Below are 24,105 nucleotides of genomic sequence, written 5' to 3'. Positions count from 1 at the left end.
AATCAACAAGAACCAATTGTTTGAGATGTTCAGTTAATAAGGCACAAATAAATGTTTTAAAATAAATATCATCAGGAATGAAGACAAACAAGAGACAGAGAAGACTGTTGAAAATGCTCACCATTTGTCATCAACAGGCTCCCTGTCCCTGCAAGACGGAAAAAAGAGCTCAGAGGGAAACTAGCTAAGGAAAAGTGTAAATCAGCAGGGCAACAGCAGGGGATACAAACAAATGAAAAACACATGCAGCAACCTTACAATGAGAGATGTATACTTGAAATAATTCCATATGTTAACAACAATGTCAATCTTAGAGATGAAATTAATTCTATTAAGCAACATTCTTGCGATCTTTTTAAATGAAGAAAGCATTACAATGTGCTGTATAAAGCATAACTGCAAGTTCATTCACCATGGGTGGGGAATCATGTTTGAAACTTAGACATCGAAAAGGGTTTAAAGGCAGGAATCAGAAAAGTGAAAAGGGTTTGAGGTGTTGAGCAGCTGTAAAATATCAACGTTAGTGGAGCAGACAAGAATGATGGAGAATATCATAAGTTGGTGGAGATATGAAAGGATTAGTGCAAGTCTTCGTGATGGAAAAGATTTAGAAGGTAAATTAAGATAAGTCTTACACAAGTTGGCAATGATCAGAATGCCTGAGATTTCAAAATTGAGCAGGTTGCCGCAGCAGTATTATGGTTGATTGTTATGGAAGGAAAAGTACTGGACAATGAAAGACCTGTACAGAATGGACGTGATAAGGATGTTTCCAATAGGAGGAATAGCAAGGAATCAAGAGCACAGCCTCAGAATAAAAAGGATAATCCTATAGAACTGAGGTGAGGTGGAATTTCTTTAGGCAGAAGGTAGTGAATCTTGTGAAAATGCAGAGCTATTGAGGCCAAGACAATGAGTGTTATAGAAGACAGGGATCGATAGGTTCTTGACTGGCAAGGGGGTTAAAGGTTCTGAGAAGGCTAGAAAATGGGGTTGAAGGAAATCATCCACGATTGGTGGAAATACTCAACAGATCAAATAATTCTGCTCCTATATCTTATGATATCACAGAAAGCACGTCTTACTGACAGAAAAATGGGGGATTAGTTGAAGCGGCATTGGAGGGAAATAGTAAAGATGCAAAAAAAATGGAAGGTGCCAAAATGAGTTTTGAAACTTGCACAGAAATTGTGTAGTACTATAACACAGTCCCATGAACCTGCTCAGTAATTCAATGAGATCATACTGATCTGACTGGAATCTTTAGCATCTCCACCTCCATTAACTCCAGCACCACTATTTCACTGTCAGTCACCTTATGTACAGCCTAATGTCACTTTATGAACATACAATCAATGTAAGAAGATATTTACCTGTACATGTGTTGTTTTATTATTGAGTTCTTTATCTTTTGTGGGGTTTTTTGTGCTTCACTGGATCCAGAACAATTACCGTTCTCCTTGCACTTTTGTACAGAAATGACATTAAACAATCTTGAATTATTGCCACTTACCCCAGTAATGTTCCACCTCCCTGCTTTTTAAGAATCTATCTCCCTGTACCTCAAGCATTGAAAGGTTTTGCTTCCCCTACCATTCGAAAAAGAGTTCCAAATACAGCCTCACTGCCATTTTTGAACAGTGACCCTGTTTTAGATGTTCTCACGAGAGGAAATATTCTCTCTGCATCCTCTAAGCACCAACTGATACATTTCTAGTCCATCCAACCTGTCTTCAGAAGACAGCATGTCCACTCCAACTATCCGTGCAATAAACTTTCATACATTTACATCTTTCCTTAAGCAAAAAAACCTATTCTTTAGAGACCCTAGAGAACACAGAAGTAATCAAATTTTAAAACTTCCCAAATCTCTCCCATCCTTTAAAACCATTTCTTTGATGGCACAAGTAATCAAGTTCTTGATTAAAGTAGAAAATGGAAATTCTGTCTGCATTTCCCATTTTATCATTTTGACTATACTGTGCAAGTACTTAAAAGGCTTGAAGCATTTTTGGATATTCTCTAAGCATCAAAATGAGTAACAACATTCTTCTGTAGCATGTAAAATGATGACACTTTACCAAACTAAAGACTATTACTATGCAAGTGGTACCTTGACTCTCATCATTATACTGTGCAAACCCAACCCCCACCCCCTGGTGGAAAGGACTGGCCATTCATTTTGTTGGCAAAACATGGACATCAGAAGGGGCATTCACATGATTTCCTGTCAGACTGTCAGCCACTCGATGAGTAACAGAAATATGAACATAACAGATAGCAAGAACTAGATTGAAGTATCATCTCATTCAATGTATTACAAGAACAAGCATCTTTCCCCAGCGTGTGCCATCGGCATTACAACTTACTGCTGGTACACACCATTGTTTCTCACTGTCCCTCAGTTCAGTGATAGAAGAGAACTGATTTACAGTTATCACTCACTTCAAACCTATTCTTAATACTTCAGCAGACTAGCTCACAGACTTTAGTATCACTCACTATACTAATGTCTCAACTCAAAGCAAATGTAAAATTATACTAACCACAATGCATCAAGATGCAGAAGTACAATCAATCTGCAATGACCATAGATCTTGCAACTCTACAATATTTAATAACCAATCTTTCTAAGCAGCACTGAACTATTCGATCAGAATAAAATGTTACAGTTCAAGCAGAGGGGGACAAATGCAATTGCGTCCTGTCAAGCTGGTGCCAGGGGTTCCCAACCAGGGGTCCACAGGCCCTTTGTTTAATGGCATTGGTCCATGGCATAAAAAAGATTGGGAACTCCTGCAGTAGACACAAGAGACTGCAGATGCTGGTATCTGGAGCAATAATAATAAAAAAATACTGCTGGAGCAATTCAGTAGGTTAAGCAGCATCTGTGAAAGCAAGATAATTGTTGATCTTTGAGTTAAGATTCTGCACCAGGTTTGGGAGTGGAGAGGGAAGGCAACTGGTATAGAGAGGGTAGGGATGAGAGATTGGTCTATAGACGATAGGTAGAATGAGGAGGGCTGAGGGATGAAGGGCTCCTGTCTCACTCCTCCCCCTCTATACCAGCTATCTTTGCTCTCCACTCTCAACCCTGATGAAAGGTCTTGATCCAAAACATGGCAATTTCTTCCACCACCACCCCACTCCCCATTCATGCAGTTCCTTTTACAGTTTGTTTTGCTTTCAAACACAGCATGGTATGTGTGTAAGTGTACATGCAGGCATGCAGATAGGGTATGAAAATCTATCAAGGGCAAGTTTCAGGAGAAAGTCAGAACTCAGTCATTGATTCAGTTCACAACTTTACAGTAGTGTGGGATGTTTGAACTTTGAAGTAGGCAGTTTTGTAACTTCATGATGATAATATTTTGAACAGGTGCCCTCCAATCACATTATGCCTAGTAAAGACAATTATTATTTTGGGGAAAATGTGGTAACTATGCTATTAAAACAATGTGGAAATCTGTAATGATGAAAACGAAATGTATAAAGGATCAATAATATTACTCCCAAACTTTAATTTCACCTGAATAAGAAAAATTATGCCAGTTGGAAAAGTCCTAATCTTTGTTAAACGAAGGAAATAATAGCCAATTACAAAAAATAAGAGCGTGAAATTTATCAAAAAAAAGTGTCTGCTGGTTGTAAATAGTACAATTACAAAATCTTTGGAAACTAATATTTTCAATTGGTGCCAATTTTTAGTGGACTTCTATGAACATGCAGAAGTTAAAGAATTTCTTGAAATTTGTTCAGTATTAGTTACATACATGCTCACACAGAACAAACAGGTTTTGTAAAAAAGACCAAGCAAAAGAAAACATTTAGTTACTCATTTTTTTGCAGCATAGTACCTGCAATGGTGTCTCCTGCTAGCTAGCCAGAATCTACTTTCACATCCATAGCACTGAGAAGCCAAATGATCAGGATACCATCGAGTTACCTAGAAAGAGACATTGTGAATCGAAGAAAGCACAATCCAACATAACAATTGCATTCAAATTTTCAAGTTTTAAATGCTTTTTTGAAGTTTTAGTTTCTCACTTTCTTTGCATCATAAATTATTGTACAATCTGTATTGTGAAAAAACTGAATATTGCCCATCAAATACAATTAAAAATCTATGAACATGCAATGGATATTCAATGGTATTGGCATTCAAATTTCCAAACAGAAAAAGTGAACATCAACCAAGAATATCTTTCATTATAATGTTAACTTAAAAGACAGATAATTAAGAAACAAAGATTTTAAAAAAAGTTACACAGAAGTAAAAGTGAGGAAAGAACACGAGTTATAAAGGAAAAGCAGAAATCAAAAAAATAAACTGATAATGATAGAAAATTTCAGGCAACATAAAGCAATGACAGGTCATGCTTGGTTATAACTAATCATTAGTCTGAACTGTTATTTATGCCACTAAGTTAAACATAACACTGTCACATTTGGCACACAACTTTCATTCTAAACCTGTCCATAGAGAGCCAGTATAGTAGATTCTAGTTAATTGGGGCATCGCTTATTTGGGATAACTCAAAGAACAAAAACTAATTGAGAAAATAGCTGTGATTCCCTTTATTTGGAACACAATGCCGCTTAATTAGGACAGGAGACTGTGTTGCTGAACAGTTTCTAACTAGAGTCAGACACATGCACTTCTGTGGCCATTACACTTCACAGCGCTTTGTGTAAACAGTATTAAATAGTGTCAATTGCATGTGCTTGTGTTTAAAAAAAACTTATTTTTGTCAGCAATAGTGGTGAGAAATAAGCAGCAAGACAATTCAGAACCGTTTTGTTCACTGCAGTTTCAAGCATTTGGGCATGGAGATGCCAGAAATGGCCAGGAGTGAAAATGAAAACTTCACTACTTCAACAAGTTAGGAACTACAAAGAATTTGAAGGTATTGACAATCATCCTGAATGTTATAATGAAAAAGAAGATGGAGAATACAGTCAGTTATCGAGAACATTGTATGAAGGCAGTTCATTATCTAAACTAGATGTCTGTGCTGATTTTGTTCATTTAAATGGTAGTTTGCATTTTTTAGAAAAATAAATCTTCTTAAAGATTCATGAAACTTTGGCTGAGGCAGCTGCTTAATTGGGCCAAAATGTACTTCCCAATATGTCCCAATTAACTGAAACCCACTATATTTATCAAATTGCATTAATGTGAACACTATACTAAATATTGCATTACAAGATTCAAATGCAAACTGAATATACTTAGAAATGACCGTAATGGCAAAACACTGTCATCCAACTATCTGGCTTAGATGAGAAATTGTGTGTTCTAATAGGCATTATGAGAAAGTGCATTTGATCAAGATAACAATAAACCAATCATACATTGACAGTAACATCCAAATTAAAGACCTACCATAATGTTGTTCACAGTATAATTCATTAGTTGAAGCTTAAATGCAATGAGATCATCTTTCTTTCCAGGAACGCCCATCAGTCTGAATGTGAATATTACCCCTTTTAAAATTCATCCAGTGAGAGTGTGGGGCTAATAGCCTTATCTCAGGAAAGTATCCAAGCTCTCACCCATCGTTATATTGTGACTTCACTGTCAACGTCTCAAACCAGTCAATTAAATAATTTGGTACAGCTGATGTGAGTAAACTTTGAAATCAAATTAACTTCACAATCGTCCTAAAATTGACTTCTGTTGTCTTCTTTGCACAATTTCTTAAGCTGGCAGATCGTATTCTTCTGCTGCAAATAGCCTTCCCTGGCCTTTGTCACCTTTTCCTTAATTCACTCTTTTCATCGATTTCTTGACCACTCATTCTTTTGTAGACTATTCTTTCTTCTTTAACTTCTGTAATAGTTCTCAAACTCTTAATATTTAATAGACTAGATTACTAATACTACCCACAGTTCCTCAATCTTGAAAAGTTCATATTCAAAATTTTCCTTGATTTTTACACTGGCCACCACCCATATCTAATGACCAACATGGCCACGATTTGGATTTTCTCTGCATCACATGAAAAGACATGGTGTTCGTATTTTTCCCCCCTCAAGTGACATTTAAAACAGTACGTTTTGACATGAATTCACTTTTTAATTTCTGCACTATTCCTAGCTTTTGTTGAAGCTGTATTTCTCACCTCTGCGTCCTGTTTATCCACTTGTTCCCAACTAGTTTCAGAGAATATTTCCGTGCTACAGCGAGATAAACAATTATGATCCACATTGCTCTCCGAGTCTGGGATAGAGGTCTAATTATAAAAAAGATATAACAAACTATTTCAAAATCATAAATACATACCCAGTGCATTGTATTATCATGAACATATTCAGTGAACAATTTTATTCCTATGTGCTTGTGAAATGTGCATAAAAATAAATTAGGTAATGTTCTGGGTGTGGCACAAATTTGGAGATTCAAAGAATGTTCAGAAGCAGACGTTTTGGCGCCTGTTCAGTTCTTTCTGCATGAAATCACACATTTTGTTAGTTAATAAACAAGTCTCGAGTCTTTTCTGGAAAGTTGTTAGAAGTTTGCTGGAATACAATTTGCTTTGTTACAAAGTTTTGATAATAGTTGGCCAACATTTCAACTTTTCTGTTGAAAAATAATTGCATCCCTCTTGGATTCTGATAGATTGCTATAATCTACGATAGCTGTTCAGATACTTTGTATGATTTTTTTCCAGTCTATGTAGATGAGACTGATTACAAAAAATGAAGTGTAGAATAAACATTTGTAATAGTAACTTCAAATTATATTCTATTTTCTATTTATGATTTATAATATAAAATTTTAATATTTACTATCGATTTGAAATCCAGGAAGCGCAGAATCAAATATCACTGTGATGATTGTACGTTCTAGTATCAACTGTTTGGCGACAATAAAGTACAAGTTATGATGAGGTATTTTATTTCAAAGGTCATCCTACAACGAAAAACAAATTTCTTATTTCTCTGTTCATCTTTTCAGAAATCCCATCAACTTGTCCAGAACTCACTTTCCCAGCTTGATCTAATCATGCTAATGGGACAATGTTTGAATGAAATGACAGGGCAACATACTCAAGTCACTAAAGTAAAGTTTGTGCAAAAGCAGATCCATAAGTTCTCCTCATTCTTCAGTGTTTTGCAGTTAAGTTGAAGTAATAAAGCTAAGCTGTTGTCCACTCTCTCACAGATGAGGCCAAGTGCTTGAAGGGTGGTTTCAAAGGCTGTGTAGTTGTTCCACCATTTACTCTCAACCTCAGAGGGCTTCTAGTGAAGGGACTAAAGGTTCTTGGTGCCATCCTGAATGCTCTTCCTCCATCTTGAGCAGTCATGGGTCACTGATTTCCATGTCAGTGTGAATATTGCATTAGGTTTCCACAAGGAGGCTTTGAGAGCTTCCTAGGATGTATTCCTTTATCTGCCTGATATTTTCTTGCCTTGGAGTATGCAGCAGTGCACCTTTAGAGACAGGTGTTGGTATGGCAGCGACATGATAGTCTGGGAAAGGTTATCAATATTGATTCATGTGTTATGTAAATAGATTTGGATGATTTTGCAAAAGGAACATTGGTACTAACTTTCTAGTCCCTCCAAGTACTTGCTGGAGGTAGTTCACACCTCAGAATCATATAGGAGTGTAAAGATCACTGCTCCTCGTAGATCATGAGTTTTCGTGCCAGGCTTCAAGTATCAAACTTCAAACACATTTCTTCAGATAACCAAATGCTTAACTGATGTACAATAGCTGATGGTGAATTTCAGTATCAGTGAGATACAAGAATCTTTTTTCACTTTTCAGGGTCTATCCAGCCGGTGCCTAGTAATAGGGACAATTCAGGAGACAACCTTAGTACTTCTTGGTTTCTGTTACCAAATTGTTGGCTTGAGCTTAGTTTTTGAACATGCATGTACAATTTGTGAGCAGTAGGAGGCAAAAGTGAATCATAGAAACATACAGAAACATGATGTTATGGCCCACTTTGTCCATGCTGGCCATGATCTCAACTGTCCATATTGGCCTTCACCTGTGAGTCTGTTGAGGTCATCTATTGTATCCAGTGCTCTCAGTGTGGCCTACTCTATATCAGTACGACTTAATGCAGATTGAGGTCCTGCTTCACTGAGCACTTTCATTCTGTCCACCGCAAAAGGGAGCATCTCCCAATGGCTATCCACTTCAGTTTGATATTCCATCCCCATTCTGATCTGTGTTTCGGCCTCCTCTACAGCCATGAGGATGGAGGAGCAATAGCTTCTTCAACAGGGCAGCCTTCAACCTGATGATACAAATTTCAATTTCTTCAACTTCTAGCAATTTATTCCCCTCCCATCTCACCTGCTCATCACCTGTCTGGATTTCCTCACCTTCCCTTTCTTCCATAGTTAACAGTCCTCACCTGTTAGATTCCTTCTTAAGTTTTCCTCTTCCACTTAGCCCCTCCCAGCTTTTCCCTTTATCCCACCTCCCCCGGGCCCACTGATCTTCCCCCACCAACTTGTACTGCCTTCCCCTCCTTCCACCACCTGATTCTGGCTTCTGCCCCCTTCCTTTCCAGTCCAGATGAAAGGTCTTGGCCTGAAACGTTGACTGTTTATTCCCCTCCATAGATGCTGTCTGACTTGCCGAGTTCCTCCAGCACTGGGCGTTGCCCAAGACTTTCAGCATCTCTTGTGCTTATGAAACTACTGGAAAGAGGTCAAGCAACAGCTAAAGAAAGAAAAAAAATGATGAAAGGTCACTGACCTCAAATGTTGATCATTTCTCTTTCCACTGCTGCTGCGCATCCGCTAAGTATTTCTTGAATTTTATTTCCAATTTCAACACTTGTTTTAATTTCTGACTGATATGCACAATGATGTACAGCAGGACTACCAGAAAGCCTACATGCAATATCAGACAGCACGACATCCAGCATCAACTCTCCATTAGCTCTTAGTTACCTATCAGAGCTTTCATTACAGCACAAGCAGATCAGCATCTTCCACCATCATACTGCAGCTCCAATGGCAACACTGATCACTAACAAAAGCAACCACTCAGTACAGACATCAAGGGATGTTCACAAGTGGCGAGATGATATTTTTGGTGAATGGAGAATTAAGGTTAGATCTACAGGCGTTATAGAATTGTGCCAAAGTCTAGCCAAGACGGGACTTCACAAATTACTTCCTTGCTTTTCCTCCTGCTCCTCAGTCATTTAGCAGGAGCACTGCATACATAGGGCCCTTAGTAATACTAAGGACCCCCACCCATCCAGCATACTCTACCTCCTACCATCGGGCAGGAAACTACAATGTATACAAACAAGAATGGTCAGGATGAGAAACAGGGCATCAGGCTTCTGAATTTCCTGTCACATCATATTTGAAATATCACTGGTTAATCTGTTCCATACCTTACAATATTTAATGTTAATGCACTTTAGTTTGTTATTAATTTGTAGATTTTATCTTCACTTGACTTGATTATCTGATCAAACAATGACAATCATTTTCCTCTAGTCTACTCCTGCACCATTTATGTGCTGTATCAGTAAAGCTGTGGATTACACAGTTAGGTCATTAGGACATAGCCTTGGTTTTTGAAGTTCAGTAAAAATGTTTAATCCCAACATTACTCAATATTTAATCATCACTTGTTTTGCCTCGATGACCCCAAAGCATATGGCACAGTGGACTCCTGCAGAATGAAGTAATACTTTCTGCACGATACTCACTGATTTGCATGATTTATTGCCTTTAGACCACAGCAGCTGAATGTCAAAGGAATGAAATAGCCTTTATCTTCATATATTTGCAATATTGACACACATTTCCTTACATAACATGTGCAATTAATGGCACACTTTACCACAGGTAGTCATCGTATTTTGAGAAAACCTGCTAAAGTTCCAGAGTCAGTAGCTACCTACAACAACCCTTAGACTCTAAAAATACTAAATTGAATAACTACCTATTTTGAAATTTTAACTTGCAGTAGAATATAACTTTGTCATGCAATAACAATAACTTTATTGTCATTGCTTGACAAAGTTATTTAGTACAAAACTAGCATTAGTGACAAGTTACTCATTTGATTCTAATGACTGCACACAAAAATGTTCACAGTAGCTTGTTTCAAAGTATGCAAAATTATAACTAGAGATTGCAGCCATTGCAATATTTTTTAAAAAAACGTTCACCTGAAATAGTATTGTTAATTACCCAGAATTAACAAAATAATACATATTGCACCATCCAATCAAAATGCTACCATAAATTACCATTAGTCCCAAAAATATTTGAATTACTGTATACTTGAAAATTTGGAATTTTGCAGATTTTCATTGTCAATTAATTCTAAAAGATACACTGTACCGCAACTGATTTAACAAAACTGAAAACACAGCAAGTGAACACACACTCACTTCAGGCTGTTTTAAATGGTAACATTCCAATGAAGCTGTGTGTTCTTCATGCCAGAGGTTGGTGTCCCACAAGACCCAGAGTCACCCAGGGAACTACACCTTCATGAAGTACACCCAGCTGCAGCTCCTTGAAGACAGTGTCAGGGATCTGGAGAAGTGAGATCACTGATCGGAGTCACCGCCAAGTTGTAGGAGGCAGGTAGCTGGGTGACTGTCAGGAGCAAAATGGGAAGGTGCCCTGTGGCCATTCCCCTCAATGAGTATACTGCTTTTGATACTGTTGTGGCACGTGGCCAAGTGGTTACGGCATTGGACTAGCGAGCCGAAGGTCGCGAGTTCGAGCCCCAGCCAAGGCAGAGCATTGTGTCCTTGAGCAAGGCACTTAACCACACAGTGCTCTGCGATGACACTGGTGCTAAGCTGTATCGGTTCTTGCCCTTCCCTTGAACAACATCGGTGTCGTGGAGAGGGGAGACTTGCAGCATGGGCAACTGCTGATCTTCCATACAACCTTGCCCAGGCCTGCGCCCTGGAGGGTGAAGACTTTCCAGGCGCAGATCCATGGTCTCGCAAGACTAACGGATGCCTTTACTTTACTGTGGGGGATGACTTCCCAGGGGAATGCCATGGAGACCAGGTTACTGGCATTGAGCATGGGTCCGTGCTGCAGAAGGGAATGAGGGAGGAGAGGGGAGTAGTAATGATAGGGGTCTCAATAGTTAGATGAACAGACAGGACATTCTGTAGACATGAATGGGACTCCCGCATGGTACGGGGACTCCCAGGTGCCAGGGACATCTTGGATCATGTCCACAGAATTTTGGGAGAGGGAGAGAGAGGGAGGGGAGGGAGAACAGCCAGATGTCTTGGTACATATTAATTCCAAGACCTAGGAAGGAAAAGCAATGAGGTCCTGAAGAGAGAATTTAGAGAGCTAGGCAGAAAGCTGAGATGCAGGACTTCAGGGTAGTAATTTCTGGATTGCTACAAATGTGCGGCTGAGAAGCTGGAGCAGGGGGATGGGAACCGGAGCGAAGGGACTCAGGATAGGGTGGATGGTTTAAAAAAATAAAAAATAGCATGAAGTCAGACTGTCAGGAAGGGCAGGCAAATGATAGGACAAAATTGCAGCCAGCAGGGTGAGTATCAGTGCAGAATCATAAAGGGTAACAAATACAGTACTCAAAGTGTTATATCTCAATCCATGGAGTACAAGAAAAAAGGTGGATGATCTTGTTGCACTTTTTACAGATTGTCAGGTATGAAGCTGTGGTCATCACTGAATTGTGGCTGAAAGATGGTTGTACAACATCTCAGAAAAGATATGTTATCATTGGAGAGAATCCAGAGGAGGATCACAAGGATGATTCCAAGAATGAAGGGGTTAACATATGAGGAGTGTTTGGCAACTTTGGGCTTGTACTCACTGGAATTTAGAAGAACGCGTGGGGATCTCATTGAAACTTACCGAATGTTGAAAGGACTAGATAGGGTGGACGTGGTGAGAATGCTTCCTATGGTGGGGTGCCCAGAGCTAGACGGCAAAGCCTCAAAATTGAGGGGTGACCTGTTAGAACAGAGGTAAGGAGGAATTTTTTTTAAGCCAGAGAGTAGTGAATCTGTGGAATGTTCTGCCACAGACTGTGGTGGAGGCCAAGTCTGTGGGTATTTTAAAAGGTGGAAGTTGATCGTTTCCTGATCAGTCAGGGCATCCAATGATATGGCGAAAAGGCTCGTGTATGGGGTTGAGCGAGATCTGGGATCAGCCATTGTGGAATGGCAGAGCAGACTCGATGGGCTGAATGGCCTAATTTGCTCCCATCTCTCATGGAAGCTAAATTAATTCTGCTTGGGAATTCTTTTAGATTGTAGTTTTCAAAAAAAAATTAGTGTGTTGAACCTTCCGCCATTCTCCAGAAATGGCAACTTAAATCCAGCTTCTTGTCATTTGACAAGTCAAGCTCAGAACAATGAACTTCAAGGTATTCAATTATCACATTACATTTCAGAACATTCACAATTTTGAAATTGGGATCAGTAACCTTAAAAAAAATAAAACTCACTAATAAAAGAGCTGATATACTTGTTTGAATCAACTTGGCTTCATTCGCCAACAGCTTGTATCTGATGCTTTACAGCAATTTTGTAATATAACATCTTGAGGAACATAGTTCTCAAGATTCTGATTTCAAAGTTGGGTAATCTGAGACTGATTCCTTTATGGAGTAGAATGGGAGAAACTTCAGTTAATTGCATTAAGGTTATGAAGGACTTAGATTAAACCCATTTCCTTTGGCAGTGAGGTAAAAAGAAAAATCTAAAGAGTACTTTAAAGTAATTGGCTAAAAGATCAGAAGGGAGATGAGAAAATAGTTTTTCCACCCAAAGGAAGTTGAGGATAGGGAAGACAGAGCCTGAAATGCAGACACAAAGGCATCACATTTCAAAAATTACTTGGATGCCTACTTAAGGAGCTGCAATCTGTGGATCCGTGAACTTGCTGCTAGAAGATAGTCAGGTTGGGCAATTTTGTCAACTGGTATAGAAAATCAAATAGCCTCCATTGGGCCATAAACTACGCATGATTCATGCTATTCTTTGTAATACCAACTAATCATTGGTGAGTAACTGAAAATATAAGATTTCAAATTAAACAGGTATCACATAATTTGAGCAGTATAGCAGCCATACTGTGCAAATGCAAGTGTTCACTTGCTTTCAAAATAAAATGCAAAATAACTGCATGCTAAAAGCTTCAGTAACAATCAGAATATGAAAACTTCAATTTCCTATACTTACCACTTCGTCACTAAACTCCCCATTAAAACGCAGTGAAGAATTGCTAAAATGCTGGAATTCCAACCTGCTCCATAGGTCTTGTACCTGTTTTTTCAAAGTTTCTACTTCTTGCTGATGACCTGTCTCCATCTGACGAAGTCGTTGTTGTATAACATCAGTGTATGTGGGCAGTCCATCGTCATCCAAGTGGCTTCGTGTAGGTTGATCTGGACTCGTTATTGGCTGCTGCTTTCCAGAATAGTAGTGACACCACTTGATCTGAGGGTTTCTAAAATGGCCAGATGGAAACTGCAAAGAACTACAACTTGCTGCAGAAACCTGCCTACTTAACACCATTTTCCCTCTTACTTCATCTCCATTTATACAGAGTCCATTAGCTGTGATATTTCTTTCAGCACCAGTCCCAAAGTCCATTGCTTTCTCAATTACTGCATTTTCATTGATCACTTCTCCATTAGGAGTAAATCCATCCTTACATTCACTGAATGACAAGGCACAAGGAGGAGGCTGTGTACTCTGAATGCTTTTAACTGAAGTCCTGTTTGTATCAGTTGATCTGGATTTCACTATTGTATCCTGATTTTCAGGCAAAAACTGAGAAAAATTAGAGTCTGTAGCAGGTACCAATGTACCATTGGCCCTGGTATTTAAATAAAGTTTATTAGAGTAGGTTTGTGGCACATCCTGCTTTGCTCCATCTTCTGTTAATGTTTCTGTAGAACTTTCCAAAGTAGATATTTTCTCCTCCAGTTTGTCTGGAGCAATTAAGTGTGATAAGCAAGGTTGAGGTGTAGTAAAGTGACTTTCTGGTTCAATGTCTGGGTCAAAGTCCTCTGCTGCAACACATGGTTTTGTATTACTTGATGGGCAATCTGGGGCAACATCTCTCACACCTACTTGAGTATGATTAACGGAATCCAAGCCACCCTCCTGTGTCTCTTCTTCTGAGCTTGTAACAAGCCCAGAATCAGGTTCAGCATTTTCCATTTCATTAGTTGCTAAAGTTTCTGAAGAGTCCGTTACCAAATGGTTACTCAAGCCAGTATCAAGATCACTTTCACTACTTAATACATTTACTTCTTGTTTTAGTTCTATTGTTGTCACATCCTTTGATTGTTCCTCCAACGCACCATCCTCTTTAGATGCTTCTTGTAAAATATTCTCTATTTGACCTTCCCCAACACCAGCAGCAACAGAAAGTTCAGCTTCTAATGGGTTCTTTCCCAATTTCAGTGCTTCATTGCTGTAGGAATCATCCAGTCCATTCCCATCCATCATTCCTCCTAATCCGACACTATTAAGTTCCAACGACTTGCGATGCTCCTGCCATTTGTCATTTAGGCTTGGATCACTGGAGCGTCTATTTGCTGTAGGCCCAGGGTTATCACAAACAGTTGTCAGGTTGTCAAATGATCTAGTCTTTGGTAACCTGTTTTCAAAAAGAAAGATGCTAGAAACAGTGTACAACTAAATACAGATCAACTCTACTTTTACCAACCAGATTAAATTTAATTTTGTAGTTCCTGCTCCTTAAAAATCACATTTGTTTAGCACACAGAATACAAGAAATACAAATGACCACATTTTACATTTAAAAATTATCTTGCATACAAACATCTATAATCTTTTGCATTCTTGCCTGGAAGAAAATCTCAATTTAACACTTGATAAGTCAAAGGTACAAATGATGAAATATTAATTGATCCACAAAACAATGTGATATTCTCCAATTATGTATTCTGGAGGCTCAACTTTCACATACAGTAGAAGTAGAATGATAGATCCAAGTTTGCAAACAGCATGTAGTTAGAGAAAGCAAATATAGAGATGACCATCAATAAAACTATATAATACAAAGTTGTAGACACATCTTTGGGCACAAGAAAAAATATTAACCTGGAGGATGAGAATTTAGGCATTACTGAGAAGTACAGGAATCATTAAAAGCTGGTGTAAAGGGCCAAGCAATTCAAGATTGTTTAATGTAATTTCCAGTGCACAAGTGTAAATAATCTCTATTTTTAAAAGGAGAATTTATTAATCTAGAGATTAATAGAACCTAGTCCTCATCTCAAACTGAAATACAAAGCACAGCTCATTCCATAGAGCCTTACTCGGAACTCAAAAAGTGATACTTATTAAAAATATTGTCAATGTTAATAAGATTTTTAGGATGGGATGAAGAATTTTCTTCTGCTCATGAAGGGAAAAAAGTGAGCCTAATACAGGAACAAAATTGGAAAGCACTTTTACTACAAAAACAAATGTAATAATGTAACTTTTAGACTTGGATATACAAGCATATTTTCCTTCATCTATGTAATTAATATAGTTTCCATTTCCACTGTTTCACCAAGTGTGAGTGCTTCTTCAGTTGGAACTTTCAAGACCTTGACAGAAATTACCGAAGGTTAAAAAGCAAGCACAGTGAATCATTAGCAAGGATATTGTTAACCTTAATTCTCATAGGCCAACAGTAAATAGTTACTGTATCAAAAGGTGTAATACTACTTTCCCTAGAAGCAGTATAAGCTATGTCCACTGTATTAACTTCCAGTATAAGAGGTTGTCAAATGAGTTGGATAGCAAGTAATCTAGATTTTAATTTTCTGTAGGTTAGAAAAATGAAAGAGGATCCCCTTGAAATTTTATGAAATTTTGGAGGATTCATAGAGTTGATTCCAAAAGACATTCCTCTGATTGAGCAGTCCAGAAATCTACATAATAGATTACAATAATGGGTTAGTTATTTAGCACTAAAATGAGAAAAATATATTCTGTAGATTATGAAGCTTTGGAATCTTCTTAAGAAACTGTGGGTGCTCAGCCAAATACTACACCTAACATTGGTATCAACAGTTTTAGAGCAGGAAGATGGTATGGTCTTGTCTGCGGATTCATTCAATGGAAGATAATGAACACTGGGTCATTTGGCCTGTTTCTCCTTAGATTTCAGTACCAAATTAATTCTATCTTGTATAAGAAACATGGACAATGATAAATCTTATCTAATTATCAGGAAATCTCTTCTGCTTTATTTGCTCTTCCTAACATTCAGTAGACCACATCAGCTCCATTTGCACAATATAAATGAGCAAACCTAACAGCTCACAATAAAGTGGGAGAGTGTTCAAAAAGGTTAAAGGAATTGTAATGCATATTAGATCAGAAATGTGTTCTCATCTTTGGCACAAATCCAATTCAACTTAATTTGCACTTTATCAGTTCAGCACAATCTACAAGCAGGAGAAACAGTACATTGTCTGCATAGGGAAATGGAAAAAGCACTGTACATGTGAAGTTACTTCCCCCCGCCCCCCCCCCAAAATCATGGGGCAGAGTCAATGGAGCTCAGTTCTACACACAACTGTGCTCAACTAAACTAAACGCAATTTGAATTGGTACTGGGTACTTAAAATTAGAAGAATCCTATTTCCTTGTGTAGGCTTACCTCAAAACCTGAATAGACAAGTAGGAACAGAGAAAATACTGAATTATAGCTACTCTACAAAAAAAAACTCCACATAAAAAAGTCCCAGCTCAAGAGTGGTGCTAATAAATGTTCCAATAAATTAATCCTCTTCTAATCTCTTGGTTTACACAGCTATGAAGTCAATATGAAATGGATTCTGCTTAGAGGAAAGATTCTAAAAAAGTATGAATTGCAAATATAATCCTTGCTTTCTATTTGGTGTAAACATTGCCAATAACATTCAAATAGTCTCAAAATATTCCAGTATTAGTTCTTGCCACTTTCCTATCTTAGCCTATTTGACTCATCTGTGGGGGGATACTTATTTATAATCAGTTGACAGAAAAATAATTCTTTTGCTCATGGGAATGCAGAATTGCTCATAATTGCAGACACAACTATTTCTACATCAAACATAGAATTCAAAAATAACTATTTATTAGAAAAATCATATCAATCTATATGCACCAAGTCCAATATCTAACATATCATATTGATAGTTAATGAAGTACTAGTCTGAAGCTCACCTTCCCAACGTCTGTTCTTCAGGAATGGACCTTGGAACTGGATAAGGGGCATAGTGGTCATCAGCAGGTGTAGAGGGAGATGAATTGGGTATGTACACTGCACTCCAAAGCATTAAATTCCTTACATGGCACACTGGATGCAATACCTAGTTAGATGTTCAAACAAAAACATTTACTTGTAAGCAAAACATTAAAACCATTGTAAACATTTTACAAAAAAGTATGGTATTGTGCTTAATATGAATTAAAATGGAAATAACAGACATACAGGAGATAATCAGAAATGTAAAGGCATTTTATCAGCATTAATCCCAGCATAAAATCTATAACATTTGGGCAAGTGTCAGTGCAGTTAAGATATAGGTAATAATTCATTTCCTAGTACTCAAATGCAGTCGGGTTATTCTCTGAACTGCACCAAATAGTCTTCCAGAGCTTTACAAATTAGATAACTATTGAAAATAAACATTTCATATCTTGAATAATTAGATGTGTATTAAGTTTTAATTTTAGATTGAATAGTAGTGGAAACTGAACAATCCATGAATTTTCCACATGGTGGAAATTCTAGAACATTTTGCTAAGCATCTTATTCTGGCATTCTTTTACTGTCATTATTTATAAATGAATCAAACAATTATATAATATATACTGACATATACTTTGCTTGCTAGCCCAAAATGTATTAGAAAATCAGAATGACTGATTAAAATATCAGATTTCAGAACCCTGAAGACAGCCTAAAGCATAAAAATCTATTTTTAGCTTTCATGTTGTTTATATAATTAAAGCTAGAACAAAAAGACACACATTCTAGTATACATGTTGTAACCTTAGTACAATGTTATCAGCTGTTTCTTTTAATAAGTTGAATTATTTGATATGATATGAAATAATTTAATATTGCCTTAGAATTTATAAAAATGCATTGGAAGGTCAACGATTAATTGCCATTGTACTACATCCAACATAAGCTGATGTAAACAAACATACAGTTTCAGATTGTGAGGTGTATAGGAGATTTTTAAAGGCTTTGTTGGCAGGCCTCAGTAGGGACCAAACAGAACAGGTTCTTTCCTGAGTGTGTTTCTCTTCACGCTCCTTTGCACTGTTGCACAGGAATGTTCCAAAAAGGCAAGAATATGTATGCTGCACCAATTTAACCTGTAAATAAGTAAAAGGAATACATTAATAGCCATTTATATTTAGATTAAGCAAGCAGCAAAATAGAAAATCCACTCCACTTACAAGGAATGCTTCATTAAACTCAAATGAACAAGGGAACTGCCTCTGTAACTGATGGACACAATCCAACCATTGAAGAAATACAGGACAGCGTTCATTAAAGTCATCCGAGTTTTCTCCATGGCCACACCGATCAGCAAACTTATGACCAAAATCCAGCCATTCTGTTTCCACCAGTACCTGAAAGCCCTGTTTAAAAAAAAAATGTTGTTTATATAAATCAAAGCTCTCTCAATTGCAAAAAATAATTTTCATTACAGGCGTGTTCGTATTAAAATTTAGCAATTTACTGTTGCTCAAATTATGAATACTAAAGACTATAGGTATAAGAGTTAACTATGTTTAATAATCCTAACAGATCCAATTTGCATATTAAGTTCCTACAAAACTTAACATTTATGCACACCTCAATTGTTCTGTAATAAGGATCCAGCAGTAATTTTGATAGAGCCACTATCTGTGGTGTTCTGTCCCAGCCATCAGAGCAGTGCACTAAAACAGGCCGCTGGTCTCGATCGACTGCATTAATTACAAGTACTGCTGCTTTTAAGAGCATGGATAGATGCTGAAGCCACTTGGTACCTTCTAATGCTGATAACCAACTGCTAATTAAAAATCAATTGAGGAAAATTTTAGATTAATTGATAATGTGACTTTACAGCAAACAAACAGGACATGTTACAGTGATATACATAAATGGTCGATTATAAACAACCATCTACATCTTGGCTAGAAATTAGTTTTAACTATAAATACGCAAAAAACAAATTTGATGATTTATAACCAAAACTTAATTAGCCTGTGTGAAAAGTAACTTGTGGGCACTTCCTTTCTGAAAGAAAGAACTACAAAATTCAGATCATTTTTTATTTTCATAGTTAGAGCAAATCAAAATGAAATTAAATAACTTACTTTCCAGGGTCTGGCATTTGAGTACAGAGAAATCTCAATGACTGGAAACTCTTCCGAATGGAGTGAATATTTGCCATACCCATGAACACTACTTCGCAGTTGGGATAATACTCTGAGAGATATATAACATTTGGAGTAGATTAAGTTACATACTAATGAAAAAGACAAACTTCCTTCACAATGTTAATGTTTTAAAAGCCTACTCCTTTCCTAGCCAATTGCAATCACTTCTAAAATACTAAACATTGATTCACACACAAGTAATTTAAATACAAAAAAGAAAAGCAGGTAAATGGTCAAATATAACACATGCACAGCTTTATAGCTCTCAACACATCCAGTGCAGGTTGGCACTTTCATTGCATCCTGGATTATGGACTTTCTGACTAGCAGACCCCAGTTTGTGCTGCTTCAGAGCTGTGTGTCAGACATGGATATAAGCAGCACAGGGACACCACAGGCTCATGTATTGGCTCCCATCCTGTTTACTCTGAAAACCTCAGACTAGACAACACCGAGTCATGTCATCTGCAGAAATTCTCTGATGACTCAGCAATAGTTGGTTTCAAGGGCGCACTGGACGATGAATACAGGGCCCTGGTGGAGGACTTTGACGAATGATACAAGCTGAATCACCTGTAGCTCAACATCAGTAAGACAAGAGAGATGGTGATGGACTTCAGGAAGATGTTTCTCACCCTCTGCATGACATGTTGGCTGAACTGAGAAGCACTTTCAGTAATAGACAGACAGCTGCACTGCTCCAAAGTGCACTATGAGATCATTCTTACTCTGGCTTTATAATGAGTCAACCTATAGCCAGGGAAGTGATGACCACTGGTGGAAGTTAGACTATTTGATGCAACTTATTTTTAAAAAATTTATTCTTCTTACTTTTCTTCTAGTATTGCATATCTGTGTACTTGTAATGCTACTGTGGCACTGTAATTTCCTTTGTGATTAATAAAGTATACACATTAAGCCTGACTGTAATCACCATTCACATCTTTTTAAATAACTTTTAGGCTTACTTAAGAGATAACACTAGCTGTAAATTAGAAAAGAATTGAAAATATTTATGTCATTATAAGTACTCCCAAATTAGGTATAATGTTATTAGATGTAATGTTGTGACTGCCACTTCACGACACCACCATATAACACTGAGGTCTGGGAAACTTTCATTTCCATGCAAGACACAGTAGCTGCAGAACAGAATTTGTCACACAATCCAATGTCAAATTCTGTAGTTCTCATATCTAACTGTAGTTTTTTTTATTATTAGCCCACTGCTCCAGAACCCAATAATGGTTATTTAGACAGAATGGAGATGTTGATTGAGGTGGAAGTGTGATGGAGCTGCTGGAAATCGTCATTTTATGATGTCACTGAGAGGAAGCACAGGGAGATGGGATTATCCTACAAAGAGATACCTTGAGATGCCATGAATAATAGTGTGAGAAATGGGAAAAGAGTAGTCGATTCTTCTGCCACTGGACAGACAGGCAAACTGGATTTCACTCACCCACCTACAAAGACTGTAGTGGTGCAGCAATCCAGTGAAGGAAAATAATATGATCAGTCTTTTGTTGCAGTTACAAATGATGTCATTTGTGTATTTATTTTTTTATTTTTTAAAGTACTGTAGTAGAGTCAGAAAAGTGGCGAGAAGGATTCAGATTTTTGAGCAAGTAAAGCCAAACTTAAGAGGCATCAGCACTTGAGGAAAGGGAGGTTGGTGATAAGATGGTTACTTGAAGGAATGAAGAGGCACAAGTTGCTTTATTGACGAGAGCAGTGAAAACTAGGTAGTTAAAGGGAAGGGATATCACATTACCTGTGGATTAAAAAAATTAATACCAGCTAACAAGTGGACTGAGTGAAAGCTGGTGGTTTACAGTTAAATGACAGCAAAATACAGCTTCATGAAAAATAAGCACACCAAGGGCATGAGGAGATAACAGAGAAATTGGAAAATTCAAGGGTAGGAATGGGAGATTGAGGACAGGAATGAACCTTAGATGACACAAGGCCAATAGATGGGGGTAAAAGGAAGGATGCTCACGGTATTACTGCAATCCTAATGACAAGGAGTCTATGTTCCTCGCATTTGTTGGAGATAAAGGTTTGGGAAACTGTGGAAAACAATTTACTTCTTTTATTCCTGGATGACCCGACTCCAGAACATTGAGATGTTTTGGCAGGTGACAGGAATTAATGGCATTCGATATAATATGCCCAGGTGTAGTGGTGTACTTCAGCTGTCTTTCACATATGTGCAAGTCCACCCCCACTGGAATTAAAGGGTGATTTTTCATTTTCTTGTTGATACTCACCAGGACATTCGCATCCACCACCCTTTGCCCTGTTAGCTACAGCTGCTGCATATGACCTCGCATCTAATATCAAAAGTTTATGTGGCGGATTGCATATATTTTCTACTCCAGTTGTATTAGTCATTGAAGAATCTATGATACAAAGACAATCACCTTATCAGCAGGAGTATTAAAAAGTAGTTAACAACCAAAAGACTTTAACAGAAAGTATAAATCTATATTACTGCTGTAAGTAATTCACAGGAACAAATGATTACAACTCTTACCAAATTCTCCATCAGACAGGTCACTGCCATTAGGACAATCGCGCATATAAATGCCATTGACATGTTTCAGGGAGTTGCTATCCATGGCACAAGCTTTTGCAACAGATTGTATTAGGTGTTCATCATCTGCGTTCCTCCAGCCCCACCAGCTGACCTCCGGTTGACCACAGCGTGCAATCACTGCTCCATTACCCTGGTGCCTGAAATATCATCAAGTTATTTATATAAAATTTGTACTAATGGTAATAATGGTTATAATCCTCTTTTCAGGTAACTGGATCATCAACATGCTTGCCCACATAACGATCACTAAAAAAAAATTCACAGCACGATTGAAACATGCCAGAGGATATGATAGACTACTATTTAAATTGGGATTCATTTTACTTTAGATAGTGCACAATACAAATGCATCTCAAGATGTTGGCAAACCAACTGCAGTCATCTTAAAACAAAATAATAAATTTATTCAGATTAGCATATAGCATTTTAACCAACTAAGATGGAGTACTATAAAAATACTTCTGCATCCATGTGCTGCTAACAAAACCAAAATTCAGTGCCCATAATTGTTTGCAATGGAAAATAAGGTAAATTTTAAATAATTTAAATCAGTAACTCAGCTGGCTTATTCTTGTAACATCAATAGCAAGTGAATTGCTTGCTAAGGCAGACGCTATCAATCCCACATAGAAATACAATATATCATTACTCATAGATGATGAATCCAAGTACTTCAAATAGCACTATGGGAACACCTTCACTACAAAGATAGTGAGTCAAGATGCTTTCAAGGACAATGAATTAATGCTGGCATCAATGCTTAAATCATATATACAAACAAAAAGCAATTTGTTTTTCATCATAGTGTGTATTGTTAGACAAATAAACTAGTTAAAATAAATTTTAAAAAACATGCACATTCAGACTGTCTTTAAGTTTAACTGGATGTGCTAGATTTAAAAAAAATTCGGTCATAGTTTCTGAAAGCTATTTTTCATGGGAGAATAAATGAAGCAACAATGCTGATAGGCTATATCACTACGCCCAGAGCAGCCAAGATGGCAACAGTGGGGTAAACAGTAACAGAAGTATGAATTTGTTTCTAAGAGTGGGGAAGAAAAATATGGGAGGAGTTGAACAAATATTGTCGAGAATTATTTTTAAATTGAACATTGAATAAGTCATTAAGTATTCAATAAATTAAGCAGTATATCAACTGATTAGCCCAATAAATCAAAAACTAACTCGCTCAGAAAACTGGACATCAGTGAAATGTTTCTTTACTTACTGAAGTCTTAAAAACAAAAAGAAAAAAGACATCTTTCATAAACTTTAATGCTGAAAAGGAAGCCAAGGAATATCTTTATCAGATTTAGAAAATATTACCTAGTTCTCAACACCACCAATGAGTTGCAATGGATATCACTCATGGAGGATTCCTAATATGTTTACTTTCAAAGGCCTTCTATGCTTGGCAAGCAAAATTCAAACAGAAATGGCCGATTCATCTGAATTATTGTGATGACAGGTCACAGTGCAAAGTGGTACAGGGATATTTACACTTTGTTTTATCATACAAATATTTTCCCACAAATTTGCATTGCATGTTCAAATGCGCTTTTAAAAGTACGTTTTCATATATATTAACTTTGTGAATCTTTTGTCACCTGTAGACAACACTCGGAATTCTTTTCCATGATCTAAAGTTTCCAACGCTTTCAAGCTCTTTATCAGTTAGCCAAGCTGGTACAAGTAATTGCTGTGGGTAACTGGCACATAACCTGCAATTCAAAGCAAAATACTGTTTAACAATCCTTGTCATTTCAATCATCAGTGAGAACATTCAACATGTAAAAAGTAACAAAACAGCTTAATATATTGCAGTAAAAGGATGTCAAAACCATTCATCTTTGAGGCTGACTTTGCTGAACAATAACGGCCAGGGCCTAATGACAGGCTTTCTCACCAGGTCAGAACAATCCTCACCACAAAATGGCTAAAACCAAGACCTGGCATCAAACAAAGAAATCCTTGGGTCAAAGTGGTTAAGACTTTGAATGCCCAAGCATTCCTGACAATTAAACTGCATTCAAAAAACCTAATTAAATATAGTTCAAGCAATTTGAAAATAAAAAGTCATCCCAAAACTAAATAAAGTAT

At 37.3% G+C, this 24,105-nt stretch overlaps 1 protein-coding gene across 14 annotated transcripts in view; it reads right to left on the bottom strand.

The window, feature by feature from the left end:
- The window catches only part of mtmr3 (myotubularin related protein 3), an 86,544-nt gene that overhangs the window by 4,333 nt on the left and 58,106 nt on the right, over positions 1 to 24,105 (bottom strand). For 8 of the 14 annotated variants that reach the window (XM_063034399.1, XM_063034400.1, XM_063034398.1 and 5 more), the window contains 12 exons: positions 23,613 to 23,726; positions 21,943 to 22,142; positions 21,677 to 21,808; positions 19,341 to 19,452; positions 18,835 to 19,033; positions 18,432 to 18,617; positions 18,177 to 18,347; positions 17,184 to 17,329; positions 13,185 to 14,613; positions 6,126 to 6,236; positions 3,858 to 3,946; positions 122 to 148 (listed from right to left, as the gene is read on the bottom strand). In XM_063034399.1, the coding sequence (XP_062890469.1) occupies positions 122 to 148; positions 3,858 to 3,946; positions 6,126 to 6,236; positions 13,185 to 14,613; positions 17,184 to 17,329; positions 18,177 to 18,347; positions 18,432 to 18,617; positions 18,835 to 19,033; positions 19,341 to 19,452; positions 21,677 to 21,808; positions 21,943 to 22,142; positions 23,613 to 23,726 (2,916 nt within the window). The other 6 variants (XR_010016244.1, XM_063034401.1, XM_063034405.1 and 3 more) reach the window with 6 other exon arrangements.

The sequence above is a fragment of the Mobula hypostoma genome, chromosome 27 (genome assembly GCF_963921235.1).
Source record: "Mobula hypostoma chromosome 27, sMobHyp1.1, whole genome shotgun sequence".
Classification (NCBI taxonomy): domain Eukaryota; kingdom Metazoa; phylum Chordata; class Chondrichthyes; order Myliobatiformes; family Myliobatidae; genus Mobula; species Mobula hypostoma.
The sequence above is the reverse complement of the archived record's forward strand: the minus strand, read 5'-3'. Positions and strand labels throughout refer to the sequence as shown.